This window comes from Chiloscyllium plagiosum, unplaced genomic scaffold (assembly GCF_037043375.1).
Source record: "Chiloscyllium plagiosum isolate Xiang-an unplaced genomic scaffold, Cpla_swu_hap1 HiC_scaffold_8, whole genome shotgun sequence".
Taxonomy (NCBI): domain Eukaryota; kingdom Metazoa; phylum Chordata; class Chondrichthyes; order Orectolobiformes; family Hemiscylliidae; genus Chiloscyllium; species Chiloscyllium plagiosum.
Genome location: NW_028270146.1, coordinates 33,242,490 through 33,261,573, shown reverse-complemented (window position 1 = coordinate 33,261,573; position 19,084 = coordinate 33,242,490). Strand labels below are relative to the sequence as shown.

Below are 19,084 nucleotides of genomic sequence, written 5' to 3'. Positions count from 1 at the left end.
TATCCTTTAAGTGTATTGTCATCACGCCTCAAAAAACAACTCTTGACCTCACCATTCTTTAAAATTGCCATACAATCTCCAAAGTCATGTACCCGCCTCCCAAATCCATTTCCAATTTTCCTGGAACTCCATGTTTGAATTAAATCAGCTGCCACAATACCAAAACAGCTCTCATCAAAAGCACAAGTTATATCCTATGGTAGTGTGACAAAAGTAAGCTTTCCCTTTTGGTCTGTCTGCAACCTTTGCACAGTTGATCACATCAACCTCGTTGAATGATTCTCCACTTCTGATTATATTTTTATTTAACCAGATTTTCTTAATGAACCCATTCAGAAATGTTATTATTCACCTCTGGAGCAGGTGGGACTTGAATCCAGGCTTCCTAGTCCAGGGGTAGGGAGACTATCACAACACCATAAGACGTCCTGATTCTCCACTTTTGTGGGACTGCTTTCACCTCGTTCCATTTTTAATTGCCTACTCATTGCCAGAAAATCACTTGCAATGGTGTCTCTTCCTTCCCTTGCATCCCTTGATGATCTATCCTTGGCCCACTACATGATGCCCCTTGGGGATGGAGGAGAAGGTGGCTGGGAAGGCGATAGGTAGATACAGGTGGGCGTGATAGGTTGGAGGGGAGGGTGGAGTGGATAGGTGGGAAGGAAGATGGACAGGTACATTCCCACCTATCCATTCTACCCTCCCTCGGATCTATCACCACCTACCCCCCACCTGTACTGACCTATCGCCTTCCCAGCTACCATCCCCCCAATTCCAGATGAAGAGCTTATGCCTGATACGACTCTCCTGCTATTTGGATGCTGCCTGACCTGCTGTGCTTTTCCAGCACCACACTTTTCAATTCCATCAGAATATGCATCGCATATATCTGCACTCGTCCTTTGTCAAGAGTGTGTTGCTGGAAAAGCACAGCAAGTCAGGCAGCATCTGAGGAGAAGGAGAATTCATGTTTCGGGCAAGATTCCTGATGAAGGGCTGATGCCCGAAACATTGATTCTCCTGCTCCTCGGATGCTGCCTGACCTGCTGAGGCTTTTCCAGCACCACACTCTCGACTCTGATCTCCAGTATCTGCAGTTCTCACTTTCTCCTCCTCTAACTTTGGCCTTCTAAGCATACCTGATTTTAATTACTCCACCATTGATTGGTTCGCCTTCAGTTGTCAATGCCCAAAGCTCTGGGATACTCAACAGATCTGTGCTTCTGTACCTTTCCTTCTTTAAAACTTTCTTAAAACCAACCTTTGATCATGCTTTTTGTTGTCATTCATGCTGTTCAAGTACCAATGACCATCACCAATAAGGTTAAAAATCACACAACACCAGGTTTATTTAGTAGCACTAGACCTGATGAAGGAACAGCACTCCAAAAGCTAGTGCTTCCAAATAAATCTGTTGGACTATAACCTGGTATTATGTGATTTTTGACTTTGTCCACCCACAGTAGAACCGCAGCTCCTCCACATCATCACCAATAAGAGAGAATCTAATCAGTGTCCCTGAGCTTTTGTTGGGTTTAACATTGCAGAATCTCCCACTGTCCACATTCTGGGGGTTACCATTGACTAGAAACTGAACTGGTCCATCCATACACATTCAATAGCTGCAAGAGCGGGTTAGAGGCCATGAATTCTGGACGAGAAACTTATTTCCTGTTTCCCCGATGGTTGAGCACCGTTTACAGGGCATGAGTCAGGACTGTGATGGAATACTCTCCACTGTCCTGGATGAGTGTAGCTCCAAAAACACTTTTAACTTCGTCCAAAAACACACATTAAGTTCGACACCATCCAAGACAATGCAATCCATTTCATTGATACCCCGTCCATCACTAATGGATAGTGGCAACAGCATATACCGCTTACAAGATGCACTACAACAATTCACCAATTTCTTACAACAGCAAACCTACAGGCTTTAGCACTTGAAAAGGGAAGGGCAGCAGATGCGTAAGAACACCACCAGCAGCAACTTCTGCTCCAATCACATATCATCCTGACTTGGAGCTATATTGCCATTCCTTTACCATCGTTGAGTCAATACCTTGGAACTTCCTTCCTAATAACATTGTGGGTGTTCCTACACACTAAGAACTCCAGTGGTTGAAAAAGGCAGCTGACCACCACCCTTATAAGGGACAATTATGTATGAGCACAAAATGCTGGCCTGGCCATTTATTCTTTTGAATGAATAAACAAAAAAAACTCTAATTTCTCCTAATATCATTCTTAGTTTGTTGTTTGTTTTGAAATATTTTGGTAAAATATCTTTGGTGCTTTACTACAATACAAGGGTCTACAACAAAAATAAGTCTTTGTTGTTGTTCTTAACCCTTCTTGTAAATAGTGACCAAAGGGAATTGAAGGAATAGATGTTTTTGTTCTTCCCATAGGAAAAAAAAATGTTTTTTCCCAATTTGCAATGCTAATATAATTCAGCCGTTGGTTTTAGAATTAGATGCAACTCAAATATTGCAATAATTGTTTGATGCAATTCATTTAACATTGCTGTCCACTATAATGCTTGAAGCATTGAAAATCTTAATTGCAATCATGGTCAATGTTGCTAACAAATCATCAGTGCCCTTACACTGTGGCTGGTTATACAAGCATTAGGCCTCTAAAAAAGCTAGATGTGCATTCTTCATTGAGTTGAAAATGTCAAATATGTGCCTTTCTTGTGCTTCTTGTTGATGTTTCTGTATTTTGCTTTCAGTATTTACCATTCAGTTTGTCTTGCAGAATGAAAATTAATTACTTAGCTAGCCCAGCTTGTAAAACATTTAAAAATTATATTAGCCACTGATTTGAATAGAGAATAAATGCACATTATGTTGAATACAATTATCTTCTATCATGTCACCGTTATGGTGTACTGTTTTATGAAGCAGTAACTTATTTATTGAAATTGTGTGAAATTGTGCAGTGACAAGCTGTTTGAGAAGTTAATTACATTTGGTAAAATGATAACTAAATATCATTTGTGATAAAAAAGAAGGAATCATAAAAAATCGCTAGCTCTACAAAAATATGCTGTTAGTTTTACCTCATGCTGAAAATGCAACGTAATGACTATTTGATTTTGTACTGATCATTCTCCAACTGAAAAACTTTCTATTCCTTTTTTTGTTAACTTGTTAAATACATTTAATTTTAAATTATAATCCTTTGAAAAGTAAAGTTTTCATTGGCATTTTTACAAAAAAGTATTTAAAATATAGTATTGAAGTAAATACGCAAGATAAACAAAATTAATTAATCGTACATTGTGAATGTGTAATTTTAAATTCAACTTAGACCATACTGATTAACTTGAATGTTAAATCTAGTTTTCTGAGTATTCTAATAATATCCAAGGATGAGCCAAATTATACTTTTTTAATGGAGATATTTGTGATTAATGTGTGGCTACATTGGCATAATAGCAGAATTTATCTCAATTACTGCTTCGTATTATTCAACATCAAAGAGATGCATTTAGTGCAGTTATATCCTTTAAGAGAAAGGAATTTAATATTGATGAGATATGTTTGTCAATCCAAGGCTTTTCCTCCAAAGGATTCTCCTCAATGTTTTTGGTATTTGCATATCCATTGTACTAGGATATAGAATAGCCACAAATAACAGATGTTGTAATCCTGTCTATCAATACATGTCTTGATATGATATGAAGATTCCTGTTCTCTTTTTGCACTCAGTTTCTTGTATTCATAGCACCCCTAAATCACTTTGAAATGTTGGTAGAGGATCTGCAAGTTATTTGAATAAATAATCATATAATAGTGGCTATTGATTCTTTTGTTAAATTTTTAATAAGTGCTATTGCTATTTTCAAAAATAATTTCATTGTATTTCCTTTTGCATAATTTATCATGACTCTGATGCAAAAAAGAGGAAATATTCCATTATATTGATATTGCTATTTGTTTTCCTGTGATGCATAATGTATTCACCAACTTCCCCACATATCCACAAACTGCTGATTTCCAGTTTTACATTGTGTCTTGTTAGTGTGTGTGATGGAGTCAGGTTTGTTTCCAGCTTGTAAGTTTAATTTTCTTCACCAAGAGGAAGAGGGATCCTAGATTTAGAAGCAACCTATAACCCTCAACTAAAGTTGAATCAATAGACAATTAAAGTCTTGGTGAGATTAAATTTAAAACCACTATTAAAACTAAAATTCCAAAAAGAGGTGTAAGTGTATTTTCAAAGGACAGCTATAAATCTAGAAAATCTACTGTTTGCTGGGACTCTTACCTTGCAGTGCTCCCACCACCCACCATTGAGTCATAGAAATGTACAGCATGAAACAGACCCTTCGGTCCAACTCATCCATGCCGACCAGATATCCTAAATAAATCTAATCCCATTTACCAGTAATTGGCCCTTATCCCACTAAACACTTCTTATTCATATACCCATCCAAATGCCTTTTAAATGTTGTAATTGTACCAGCCTCCACCACTTCCTCTGACAGCTCATTCCAAATATGTGTGAAAAAGTTGCCCCTTAGGTCCCTTTTAAATCTTTTCCCTCTCACCTTAAACCTATGCTCTCTAGTTTTGGACTCCTGCCACCCCAGGGAAAGAACCTTGTATATTTACCCCTCATGAGTTCATAAACCTCTATAAGGTGGCCTCTAAGCCTCTGATGCTCCAGGGAAAATAGCCCCAGCCTATTCAGCCTCTCTCGATAGCTCAAACCCTCCAGCCCTGGCAACATCCTTGTAATTCTTTTCTGAAACCTTTCAAGTTTCACAATTTCCTTCCTATAGCAGGGAGATCAGAACAGCATGCAGTATTCCAAAATTGGCCTAACCAATATCCTGTACAGCTGCAACATGACCTCCCAACTCCTATACTGTACTCAATGCACTGATCAATAAAGGCAAGCATACCAAAAGCCTTCTTCACTATCTATGATGTCTATTTATCAAAAAAAATTATCTTCGTGACAGACAGTGCAACAAACCAAATTGATATGTCATCTTTTCTAAAAGGGCTGTTATGGAAATGAGCATTTGAAGTAGCCTGGGAATGGAACTATTCAAATTTCCCTTCTGATTACCTTTCTTCCCCATCAGGAAATATTGAGAAATACCATAACCATAAAAACCTCACTGTAGGAAAAATTGAAGCAATGAAGAATTGTGCCATTTTTAAATGACACATTGATAAACCAATAATGTTAAAACGTTTGTTTATTTTCACCAACAGAGCATAATGTTAAAGTTTTTTTGTACTGACTGCTTGTTTTCCATTTATAGAGGATGGTGAGGGAGGGTAGAATGGAAGGACAGTAAATTTCCTTTCATTATTTGTAGTAAGATTGTACTTTTTCTAGTTGGTGCAAATAACATTAAGGAACTCTACTCCTTTTGGTGATAATCTATTTCTTTACTTATTTCATAAATCGCTCAAATCACTTGATTTGTTTTACTTCAGATGCATTATCAACAACTAACATCAACTTCTAAGTAAATGTTTTTGAAGTGATTTCACATCATTAAGTGAGGAGCATTGACCAGAGAATGTAGGGGTCACAATGCAAACGGGGATGGGTCAGCAAAGCTGTGATCCGATGTCCAATGTCTCCTGTAAGGTACTAGATTTATCAGCTCTTTTCTGCAGTTTAGCTGGAATTAATTTCACAGTGGGTAAATAAAAACAACATATTTTTGATTTTAGAGCTAAAAGGGAAGAACAGATATCCTAAAGAATGTTGCTCGGACAAAAAAAAAGTAGTTTGATTGTATATTTGCATCAACTGATCGGTATCGACCACAGGATACATCCTGACCAGTTCATGCAAATATCCAACCAAACCATTTTGATTTGTCCGAGCAGCATCCTTGTTCTCCCCTTTTAGCTCTAAAATCAAAATATAGTTGATTTGTTTTAACCCACTATGAAATAAATTCAAGTTAAACTGCATGGAAAAGGAGCACCTGGCAGCTTTTCCTATGAATTATTTCATTAAGCAAACTTACATGATTCAGAGTATTTGATGGTTCCTTGGAGATAGATAGAATAGTAAAATTAGAATAGAATATCTGGAGCTGCACTGGTGACATTATACACCAGTAACAATCTGGCCAGCTTGTTTACGGTTTAAATTATTACACTCCAAATCTTAGTTGTTCATGGAGTTACTTACATTTGGTACCTCATGGTATCCTGATTATGTCTATTTTGGATCGAAGAAGATGCTAAAGAGGACTGCTCTCAATGGAGTTGTTGATTTTTGAGTGCTTTGAAAGGTAATTTGAGTTGCATTAAATGGAGAGGGAACTTTCACTTGCCTTTAAATACCCTGACATATTTTGTTTACCTTAACAGGATGAAGAGAGAAGGTAACTTGAGATTGAAAATACATTTATATGAGTTTTAGCATTTAGTCTTGCAATTGTGTTTTTAAATTTAACTTCACCAAGGCTTCAGTTTTCTATTGATTCTGTTGTTGAGAACACGAAATGTGAAGATGTGTTAATTTATAGGATAATTATAAATCCAGGATCCTTTTTCTTTTTGATGAAGAAAATTAGATTGGCAAGCTGGAAACAAATCTGACTTAAAACACGCACTAACTTAGAAGCAAAACACTTTGGAATACTGGAAATCTGAAAAAAATATAAAATGCTGGAACCATTCAGCACATCAGTCATAGGTTGTACAGAGAAAACCAGCTAAGATTTCAAGTTTATTTAACTTTCATCAGAACTGTAAGAACGTAATTCTGAAATGTTGACTGATTTTCTCAGTTTACAGATGCTGCTATTTTTTATTGTGTACACTGCCTTGGCTAGACTGCTGCTGAGTTTGGCCAGTACCTAACTGGGCTGTCTGAAAGTACAACTAACACCAAATGGCATTTTAAAATATTGCAAGCAGATATTAATTTTAAGGATCTTTAATGTTTCATCAACAGGAAAGAAGATATTAGAACTCATCCAAAATTATTGATCTGCTGGAAAGTGTTGTTTGAAAGTTTAGCATTTTGAAAGCCTAAAGAATACTTTCTAGTATTAAAAAAATTGAACTTGTGGCTCTTTTAACTAACATGAAAGTTTTGTTCCCCATAAGAATTGTAGCTCGCACGTTAGGAGAGCCATTGTTACCTGCTTCTCAGCAGGATGCTGTGGTCGTCATGGAAACAAACCAGTGCGTTATTGCAAAAGGTGTCATTACAATCACCACAGCAGTGAGATTGGTGCTGCTGCGGAGACTCACCTGTACCAGACTTCACCCCCTCCAATGAACACTAGAGAGTGTGGTGCAGAAGAGCTAGTCTGTACCGTGGAATCAGTAGTCAGGTAATCAATAATATTAATCCTTAAAAATTGATCTTCCCAATGAAATACGAATACATATTCTGCCTTATTTGATTAATTATAGTTATATTATACCAATAGGCTTAACCACTTCAGAAAAAAGTGCATGGTTTATAATTAATCAGTTCAAAACATTTACACTTATGCTGTTCCGTCTTAAACTTTTGGTTCATTTTTGTCCTCAGCTCAGTCCTAGGCCCTAAGTTCTTCAATTCCCTCCCTAAATTTCTCCACCTATAAACCCCTGCTCCTTTAAGATCCTCATTAAAACTTACTTCTTTGGTTAGACCATAAGACCATAAGAAATGGAGTGGAAGTAAGGACATTCATCCCATCGAATCCACTCCGCCATTCAATCATGGCTGATAGGCATTTCAATGCCATTTACCTGCACTCTCCCCGTATCCCTTAATTCCTTACAAGATTAAGAATTTATCAATCTCTGCCTTGAAGACATTTAACGTCCTGGTTCCACTGCGCTCCATGGCAATGAATTCCACAGGCCCACACTCTCTGGCTGAAGAAATGTCTCCTCATTTCCGTTCTAAACTGACCCCCTCTAATTCTAAGGCTGTGCCCACGGGTCCTCATATCCCTGCCTGACGGAAACAATTTCCCAGTGTCTAACCTTTCTAAGCCAAGCATTGTCTTGTAAGTTTCTATTAGATCTCCCCTCAACCTACTAAACTCTATTGAATACAATTGCATGATCCTCAGCCGATCATCAAATGTTAATTTCAGGGATCATCCGTTGAATCTCCGCTGGACACGCTCCAGTGTCAGTATGTCCTTCCTAAGGTGTGGGGCCCAAAACTGGACATAGTATTCCAAATGGGGCCTAACCAGAGCTTTATAAAGTCTCAGTAGCACATCACTGCTTTTACATTCCAACCCCCTTAAGATAAATAACAACATTACATTTGCTTTCTTAACCACAGGCTCAGCCTGCAAGTCAACCTTTGGAGAATCCTGTACTACCATTCGCAGATACCTTTGTGTTTTGGCTTTATGAATTTTCTCACCATTTATAAAATAGTCCATGCCTGTGTCCTTTTTTCCAAAGTTCAAGACCTCGCATTTGCTCTCTATGAATTTCATCAGCCATTTCTTCCACCACTCTCCAAAACTCTCTAAATCATTCTGTAGCCTTCCCACCTCCTCAGAACTACGTGCCTGTCCACCTAACTTTGTATCGTCGGTGAACTTCGCCAGAATGCCCCCAGTCTCTTTGTCCATATCATTTATACATAAAGTGAACAGCTCCGACCCCAAAACTGAGGCCAGCAGGACACCACTTGTCACCAGCTGCCATTCCGAAAAAGAACCTTTTATCCTAACTCTCTGCCGTCTGTCAGCCAATCCTCAATCCATGCCAGTAACTCACCTCGAACACCATGGGCCCTCACCTTACTCAGCACCCTCCCGAGAGGCACCTTATCAAAGGTCTTTTGGATGTCTAGGTAGGTAACATCCAGTTGGTTTCCCTGGTCTAACCTACTTGTTACCTCTTTAAAGAATTCTAACTGGTTTGTCAGCCACGACCTCCCCTTACTAAATTCATGCTGACTTGTTCTAATTTGACCCTGTACTTCCAAGAATTTAGAAATCTCATCCTTAATGATGGATTCTAGAATTTTACCTACAACTGAGGTTAGGCTTATCAGCCTATAATTTTCCATATTTTGTCTTGATCTTTTCTTGAACAAGGGGTTACAACAGTGATTTTCCAATCATCTGGGACTTTCCCTGACTCCAGTGATTTTTGAAAGATTACAACCAATGCCTCTGCTATTTCTTCAGCCACCCCCCTCAGAACTCTAGGATGTAGCCCATTCGGGCCAGGAGATTTATCAATTTTTAGACCTTTTAGCTTTTCAAGTACTTTCTCCTTTGTAATGGCCACCAAACTCAACTCTGCCCCTTGACACCAAAATTGGAGGTGTAGTGGACAGCGAAGAGGGTTACCTCAGATTACAACAGGATCTTGAACAGATGGACCAGTGGGTCCGAGAAGTAGCAGGTGGAGTTTAATTCAGATAAATGCGAGGTGCTGCATTTTGAGAAAGCAAATCTTAGCAGGACTTATACACTTAATGGTAAGGACCAAAGAGTGTTGCTGAACAAAGACAACTTGGAGTGCAGGTTCATAGATCCTTGAAAGTGGAGTCGCAGATAGAAAGGATGGTGAAGAAGGCATTTGGTATGCTTTCCTTTATTGGTCAGAGTATTGAGTACAGGAGTTGGGAGGTCATGTTGCAGCTGTACAGGACATTGGTTAGGCCACTGTTGGAATATTGCGTGCAATTCTGATCTCCTTCCTATCAAAGGATGTTGTGAAATTAGAAAGGGTTCAGTAAAGATTTACAAGGATGTTGCCAGGGTTAGAGAATTTGAGCTATGGGGGGAGGCTGAACAGGCTGGGGCTGTTTTCCCTGGAGTGTCGGAGGCTGAGGGGTGACCTCATAGAGGTTTACAAATGTATGAGGGGCATGGACAGGATAAATAAACAAAGTCTTTTCCCTGGGTTGGGGGAGTCCAGAACTAGAGGGCATAGGTTTAGGGTGAGAGGGGAAAGATATAAAAGGGACATAAGGGGCAACCTTTTCACGCAGAGGATGGTACGTGTATGGAATGGGCTGCCAGAGGACGTGGTGGAGGCTGGTACAATTGCAACATTTAAGAGGCATTTGAATGGGTATATGAATAAGAAGGGTTTGGAGGGACATGGGCTGGGTGCTAGCAGGTGGGAATAAATCAGTTTGGGATATCTAGTTGGCATGGACAGGTTAGACCGAAGGGTCTATTTCCATGTTGTACATCTCTATGACTCTCCTTAATTGTTGGGATATTATTCACATCTTCCACTGTGATGACTGACACAAAGTATTTATTAAGTTCTTCAGCTAGTTCCTTATCTCCCATCACGAGCCTTCCTGCATCAATTTAGAGTGGCCCAATTTCTACTTTTGCCTCTCGTTTGTTCCTTATTTATTGAAAGAAACTTTTACTATCATTTCTAATATTTTCAAATGGTTAAGCATTTAGTCACTTATTTGAGTACATCATGTGGCTCAACATCAATATTTCCTTAATTATACTCCTGTAAATAATTTGTTTTGTTAAAATGATACATAAGTGAAAATTATTATTTAAATTAATTTTTAAAGTTTTCATTTCTGCATTTGTAATCCTTCTGATGCAAAGTATAATGTCTACACCTCAAATAGCATTTAATGTATTTACCCGAAAATTACTTCAGATGATTAAGAACTCTGAGGAATCCATGAAGCTAATTAACTCATATCAGTCCCCATTTTAAAAAAATTGTTATAGTTGTTTAATCAAACCTGCCATAATTAGTTTCTTTGTTGCAGCCCACCAATTTTGATGTGAACAATTGAGAAAGTGTATTGCTTTCTTAAAAGTTTTTGAAAATCCCTAGCTTCAGGAGAGGGTGCAGAGGAGATTTACCAGGATATTGCCTGAACTGGAGGGCATGTCTTATGAAGAAAGGTCGAGGGAGCTCGGGCTTTTCTCATTGAAGCAAAGAAGGATAAGAGGTGAATTGATACAGGTGTACAAGATGATAAGAGGCATAAATAGAGTGGATAGACAGAGACTTTTTCCCAGGGTGGGAATGACTGTCATGAGGGGTCTTAATTTTAAGGTGATTGGAGGAAGTTTTAGGGGAGGTGTCAAAAATAGGTTCTTTACACAGAGAGTGGTGGGTGTGTGGAATGCACTTCCAGCAGTGGTAGTAGAGCCAGATACATTAGGGCCATTTAGCGACTCCCTTATAAGCACATGGATGATTGTAAAATGAAGGGTGAGTGTAGGTTAGTTTGATCTTAGAGTAGGATAACAGGTCAGTACAACATCAAGGGCTGAAGGCCTGTACTGTGCTATACTGATCTATGTTCTATGTTTCCTGGGTAATCAAAAATGTTTTTAACATTTTGGTGAAATCATTATCTTCTGGTGACATATATTTTTGTGTGTTTTTTTATTTTTTCAACCCCTATTAGGAAATACTAAATGCCTTCTCTGTATCATTTGATTGTCTGGTCAGGATCAGAAATGTATTTATAGATTCATAGAGCATGGAAACAGACTCCTCGGTCCAACCAGCCCATGCTGACCCTAATCCCAAACTAAACTAGTCCCACTTGCCTGCGCTTGACTCATATCCCTCCAAACCTTTCTTATTCATGTACTTATCCAAATGTCTTTTATATGTTGTGACAGTACCTGCATCTACCACTTCCTCTGGAAGTTCATTCCACAAATGAACCACTCGCTATAAAAAAAAGTTGCCTGTCATCTCCTTTTTAAATCTGTCTCCTTTCACCTTAAAAATGTACTCCTAGTCTTGAAATCCCCCACCATAGAGAAAAGGCATCTGCCGTTCACCTTATCCGTTCCCTTCATGATTTTAGAAACCTCAATAGGGTCACCCCTCAACCTCCCAAGCTCCAATAAAAAAAGTCCCAGCCTATCCAGCCTCTCCCGATAACTCAAACCTTCCAATCACAGCAACATCCTAGTAAATCTTCTCTGAACCCTCTCCAGTTTAATAATATCCTTCCTGTAACAGGGAGACCAGAACTGAACACAGTACTCCAAAAGAAACCTCACCAACATCCTGTACAACTTCAACATGACATCCAAACTCCTTTACTCAAAGGTCCGAGCAATGAAGACATATGGGCTAAACACCTTTCCGTAAGAAATGCAAGAAATAAGAGATAGTCTTTCCTTGAGCTGGGAAAATGGCCTTTGGGTTCTTTCTTTATGTACCTAGTACTGACATAAAGTTTGTTTGTATCACTAGGGGAATGACTGATAGTTAGGATCAAAATAAAGTTGTTGAGAGGACCTTTTCTTGCTATAGCTGCTCTTTCAGATAGGATTGTATTATATTCCAAAAATGAAAATGTTATTAGCAATTGCATCTTTTCTTGTTTTTCTGCAGTTTGCTAAAAGAAGCTGAATATCATGCCGAGCAGCGGGAGTTTGAATTAAATAGAAGAAGACAAATGGGATTGTCCTTATCCCAACCTTCTTTAGACAATATGGAGTATGATAACAAGGATGATGATAAAAATGATCAGCGACTATTAAGTCAGTTTGGAATATGGGTTTTGGTACGTAACTAAAATGATGATTTTCATGTAACACTTACGAATATATCGGCACTAAATTAGTTCATGGAAGATGATGAATGCCTGCAAACAAATTGAAATATGATAATGGCCTGAATCTTCTGATAGGGCACTGGTGACCAACTGAACTTCAGTCACTAATGTTTGTTGAGATCCTGAGGAGTTCAGGCTTTGTGGAGATGGGGATTGAGCATTGTTGGAGGTGGGAGGTTAAGCGAACATTGTTAGGTAGGCGTGAACGTTTTCAAGAAGGGTGAACACATTGTCAGGAGACGGACGTTTTGGGTAGGGGTAAATATTGTTAGGGGTGAGCATTGACAGAGGTGAATATTATTTGGGGGCTCAAATACAGAAAGTTTACACTTCCGATTACTAGTTTTACCTTACTGTATGACTCTTTATGAAAGTCTGATTGGATATCCAATACCACTGAGATGTGAGTTGTGTGCCCTGTGCCTACCCTGACCTGAGTTCATAGATTGCATTCTGGTCATGTTCTTCAACTAGCTTATTCGAGTGCTAACCAAACAACAGACCATTCTAGACCAGGTGATATGTAATGACAGGATCAATGAATGGACTTCCGTTAAAAGCCTCTAAGTAGCAAAGATGACAGCATGAATTTTATTTAGTTTGAGGGTGAAGAGACGAATGTTTTAAACTTTAATAAAGGCAATTTCAAAGATGTAAAGACAGTGAAGGTGAAAGACAAGTTAAAGAATACGATAGTCAAGAGACAAGTACTTAAGGAGATACTTCATTGCACTCAGTAAGGATATGTTTCAGTGTGGGAAATAGTCTGTGTGCAAATTATGCACTGTGGTTAAAGATAGTTATCAAAATAGAAGAAGAAAGAGTGCACAGTTCTGTAATATTAGTGGTAGATTAGAAGATTGTATAGAATTTAAAATACATCAAGAATGATTTAACAGGAAGGAATGAGAAGTTAGAGAATGGCAGAATTTCCCCTCCCTGATATGACATGAACCACGTTGAGAAAAGTGCAAAATGTGGGAAGAATAAAAAGTAATCATGATATCGAACAAAACATTTTTCGATTTTTCTCCTTGAGCCTTAGATGCCAATTTCAAGATCTTGCCGTTGGCTTCCTTTTTTCCATATGTTTGCATCTCGTTAAAACCTCACCTAACTTTACTTACATGCCACTTCCAATTCTCCTCTCGATGGCATAAATACCTGGCACGTAAATCAGAGCAGGTACCTGGTAGCTGCAGGTCGCTGAATGCTTGTTCTGGCCATCATCCAACTGGTTCTTCACAACATTGTTCCTGCATGCTCCATTGCCAACATTCTCCTCAACCCTTCACCCAAGCAAGTCAGCATTGGCAAATCACCTCATCACAGTATCATACCTGCTCTTGGACCAACCCAGTCACCTGTTGAGCTCTTCAACATTTGTCATTGAAACTCAGAGACACCTACAGTTTGCATGCTTTTGTCAGATCACTTTGTACACAAGAATACACACGTATCTCATTCATCTACTCAGGATGCTTCTTATGGCCCCAGGATAGACTAAGTTCAGCTCTCAGTTACAGATTGCCAGCTTCTGAGTGTATTCCTGATGAAGGGCTTATGCCTGAAACATCGATTCTCCTGCTTCTCGCATGCTGCCTGATCTGCTGTGCCTTCCAGCACCACACTCTTGATCCAGCTTCTGAATGTATCACATTGCTTTCTGAATAAACTTTTTTTTTGCTCAATTACAGACTGCCAGCTACTGTGGCTCGCATTACTTTTTAGGGGAGAGGCAGGTAGCTTGTGACATTAATAAGTATTCAACAGCCAAGGTGGGGTGGACATATCATTGTATGGCAACATGCTACGTTAGCATCATACCTGCAGCATGTACCAGCAGTGTACAAAATACACACACTGCATGTGCCCCAAACAAATAGCCATGTGTGAATATTAAAGAGAAACAGTGCTCAACGGCATGAGGAGTCAGGGGGACCAATGTTAGTCAGAGTGTACTCCCACAGTCAATCAAAGAGCTTGTTCTGTTCCAGTCCATGGGATTGGCCTTGGTCAGTCAGGTTCATGACCATATCAGAACCTGGGGATTCAAGTTTTTGCAACCCAAAAAGTGGGCCATAGTTAGTTTTGCAGGTCAAATGCAATCAGTCTGGGAAGTATGGTTGCCCCAGTCAGGATGCTGTGGAGACCATAGGAAGGGCCACAGGAGTAGGCCAAATTTTCCTTCAATGAGACAAAGGAAGGGATTGACTATGAGGGTGGAATTGTGAGTCAGAAAATTGTGAGTGTTCAGAATTTGCTTTCTTGGAGAACAGTGGAGGCAGTGTTGTCAGAAGGGGAGTTTGTGAACTGTTGGGAGTGACAACTGTATTTAAAAATATGTTAGTCAGTGAACTGAAGGTAGTCGCTAAGGACTTTGCTGGAGTTATATTCAACACACAGATCCGCAACTCTGTTCTATGGTGGTTCCAATTTGAAGCCAAGATAGAGGCTGTAGCATAAAATAATCATAACGACTGTACTGCTGAAAGATCTGGACCTATGTTGCATAGAAATTCAGATAATGCCATTACTTTCATGAGATGTAATGACCTTAATCCCAAGATTATTAACCTATTTTCAATGCCTGTCACTTAGTGCTGTGTAATTAATTGCTCTATGCTACAACCAGACATGTTGTAGTACCATTGGTATCAATGGCAACAAAATCACAGAAAGCAAGCATTATACTGCAGCTATTGTACAACTGATTTATTAGAGAATTCTGAATGAACTAATTTAATCAACATTCAGGGCCAGTGAACAGAGGTTTCTGAAGGCAGATAAGATAACTTTGTTTTCTCTCCTCTGAGTATACAAGGTAGCTTTGTCCTTCTTCCCCATTATAGCATTACTAATTACTGTACAGGTTTTGTACTTGACAAACTTTGCTGTTGTATGGCTCAGTTTTGTTTTCCATTACTGTGTCTTTTCTTTATATTTCATTATTACTAGTCCATGATGTTTACGATTGACATGTTTCTTCAGGGGTAAATTCTTGTCTTCAGTGCGTGAGTGGCAATCTAGTGGAAAACAATAGAATAAAAAATTGGATAAAGTCTACAGTAGTTGGGTGATCTTCTGAAATATGTCCCAGTAAATCAGACAAATTATTCATGCAAAACATCGGTGTTTACTTCTTTTTACTACATAGGTCAGCCTTTGCACTCCAAGTGAAAACACACCTACAGAAAGTCTAGCCAGGTTGGTTAGCATGATGTTCCAATGGTTCCATTCTACTGCATACATGCTTGATGATGAAGTGGGGAGCCTAGTGGAAAAGCTCAAGCCTCAATTTGTCACCAAATGGTTGAAGACTGTTTGTGATGTTCGATTTGATGTCATGGTCATGTGTCTTCTTCCCAAACCCATGGAGTTTGCAAGAGTAAGTTTGTTTGTAGACTGAAAATTCTCCAGGTATAACCCATATACATAGGCAAGACAAATCTAACCCATTCAATGACATTTTCTCCCTCTTAAGATCAGAAATGTTGAACTCCACTCACAGTTCCTCAGGTAATGAAACATACTGTGTCAATATGCAGCAACAATTGGATAGCATCTGAACTTGGGCTGATCAACATTATAACTAATCTTGTGCCAGGAAATAATGATTGAGAGTGCATATTTGCTTCCACTTAACAATTGCGGATAATATCAATGACCTGTCTTCCATAGCTTCAATGATAAGACAAATTACCATTGAGAAAGTTAACTGGAACACCCAGTCAAATGATATGGTGACAAGAACAGATCAGATAAATGGTATTCTATGTCTGGTGACATACCTCTTAACTCTCCAAAGTTTTTCTACCACCTGTAATGCACAGGTGAGGGGTGTGTTGGAGTACTCTCCACTTGCTGGAGGGTGCAGATTCAATAACATTCAAGAAATTTAAATCTATTTGGGACATAACAGACAACAACACTTCATCCATTGGTATAACATCTGTTCCCTCCACCAACACTTTACAATAGCTGCAGTACATCCTGTCTACTTTTCACCACTGTGAAGTTATCCTCATGTTGTGTAGCTGCTGGTATCTCAAGGCTGGCAAACCCAGAATGTTAAACCAGAAACTTACAGTCTCATTAACATATTTCAAATCCGCCTCCTAAGTATGAATTGGATGCTTTCCCTGGTTCCTAGGAATGGGAATTTATGAAGGCGGGGGGGGGGGGGGGGGTAGCATGGTGGCTCAGTGGTTAGCACTGCTGCCTTAGTGGTTAGCACTGCTGCCTCACAGCCTCAGAGACTGGGGTTTGAGTCCCACCTTGAGTGACTGTCTGTGTGGAGTTTGCATGTTCTCCCCGTGTCTGCCTGGATTTCCTCCAGGTGCTCCAGTTTCCTCCCACAATCAAAAGATGTGGAGGTTAGGTGAATTGGCCATGCTAAATTGCCCATAGTGTTAGGTGCATTAGTCGGGGTAAATACAGGTTAGGGGAATGGGCCTAGATGGGTTACTCTTCTGAGGGTCAGTGTGGACTTGTCGGGCAGAAGGGCTTGTTTCTATACTGAAGGGAATCTAATCTAAACACCAGTCACCCACAACTGGTGGCATTCCTCACCACCCTGATCTCAGGGAGCTCCAATGGGGAAATTTAATCCTGGAAGTTTTCCAATAGGTTGGACTTCCTACTAGGAGCCGTCAGTTCATCACAGAATTCCTGGAGAAAGTAATGGTAGAATGCGGATTGCAGGTCCTTAGCAATGTGCATGGAGGATGGTCAGAGCAAATGAGATGTGTGACTTTCAGCAGGTACTCTGATTCCCAATACGGAACTCTCAATCAGGCATGGGAGTCTGTTTGAGGGAGCGACCCACCCTCCACCAGAAGTCTGCAGACAAACTGTAGAGGATTTGCTTGACAGTCGTCTGTTGCCTGGTGAGCTCTCCGCCTTTCCCTCTCTCCATCCGGGTCCTAAGTAAGCTCTGGAAGTTGGTTCACTGGAGCCAGCTTTCTGACATTTTCGGCATTTTTCTCCATTTAACCCCTGACTTGAACTCAATCCACAAATTCAACATGTTAATGTATCTGCCATGATGTATTATTATCACTCGAGGACATTGTGTACACATTGAGCAAGACTGTTGATTTATTAAAATTGAACAATAATGATTTGATATACACAGCATTTGAGTGAAAAAGACCAAATTTAAACCTTCTTCTAAGATTAAAAAAAAGGCTTGCTTCATGTGATGCAGTGAAGATCTGCAGTGAAGACATCTAAAGTTAATTCATCACTACCATTGTAAGACAGAACCATTAATAACAGTGAAGTAGGAGCCTTCAGCTTGTTATTTGGGTATGATCCATGTCTCAGAAATGAACAGGCAAATTTGTAATTCATCAAAACTTTTTCCACATAATTAATTTGCTTGCACAAAATATTAAGCTGCTTTAATCTTCTCAGGATCCAAAAGGCTGAATTTGGTAGTACCTTGGAGGTGGGAGCAGAGGCACTGTTGCAGCATTTTGCCACCAGTATGAAGCAAACAAGCTATGCACCCCCTGAGAGAGGGTGTCTCACTATGTCTGAAGGTAGCCAGTTAAATGGAGGCAGCTTCTCAAGTGACCTTGAAAGTGACTGGAGGCGGAAAAGGTATTATGCAGCAAACAGAAGTCCTCAGGCAAGGGAGACAGCCCCTATCATTATCCCTGCACAGGTTTCCCTGCCTGTATTCAGCCCCTGAGCATTTTAAATTGTGTTCTCTTACGTTCTGGAGGCCTTGGGACTTCTTTCTGCTTCCACAGCAACAATACTTCCCTGAGGCTGCTGAGCTGCTGAATGGGCAATATGCTTTTCGTCCTACTTCTGGAATGTATCATCTCATAGAAAAATCTTACCTGGGATTATTGATTAAAATTAACTTGTTGCTGATATTCCACTGTCTCTGACAGATCTTTCTACAGCTGCTTTAGGTCCAGCCAACCCCAAAACCTAATTGACAAATATTCAGACTATGAGATCTGACTACTAAAAACATTTTCAGCCTATATGCCAGCCAACAGCCACACATTTCTCCTCTGAACTCTGACTGCTAAAGGTACAAATGTAACGTTACTGTTGACTATACTCAAATTCTCTAACTTACTGAGATTGTACACATTCTTAAAAATTAATTGAATAACATCAAAATATCTTGTTTATTTTAAAACTTTCAGAATTCAAATCTGTTTGGATGCTTTCTGTGGATGTGGTTTATATCGTTTCAAGCAATACCAGAAAAGCCTTTATCAAACTATAATGAGGAATTCTGCATTTTGGTCTCAAAAGATATATGTACAACAACCAGTAAATGGCTGCTTCCAAATACAATATATTTATTTTGTGATAAATTGCTGTGATAGCAAATTTGAGACAAACATATTTTCTTCATTACCAGTCACCTTTTTAGTCTTCTTTAATCTGTCTCTGCCATTATTGTCTGGAATAATGAGAAGTGCAACTGACACTGAGGTAAATCTATTTAGTTCCTTTTCCTGTATTCTTCCCATTCTGCTTATCTGGTCATTAATAAACCGTAATCCCT

At 39.3% G+C, this 19,084-nt stretch overlaps 1 protein-coding gene across 5 annotated transcripts in view; it reads left to right on the top strand.

Moving 5' to 3' along the window:
- Positions 1 to 19,084, top strand: part of unc79 (unc-79 homolog, NALCN channel complex subunit) — a 219,713-nt gene that overhangs the window by 39,121 nt on the left and 161,508 nt on the right. For all 5 annotated transcript variants that reach the window (XM_087989676.1, XM_087989677.1, XM_087989674.1 and 2 more), the window contains exons 12-14: positions 7,104 to 7,333; positions 12,324 to 12,495; positions 15,704 to 15,934. In XM_087989676.1, the coding sequence (XP_087845802.1) occupies positions 7,104 to 7,333; positions 12,324 to 12,495; positions 15,704 to 15,934 (633 nt within the window). The remainder of the gene's footprint in view (positions 1 to 7,103; positions 7,334 to 12,323; positions 12,496 to 15,703; positions 15,935 to 19,084) is intronic.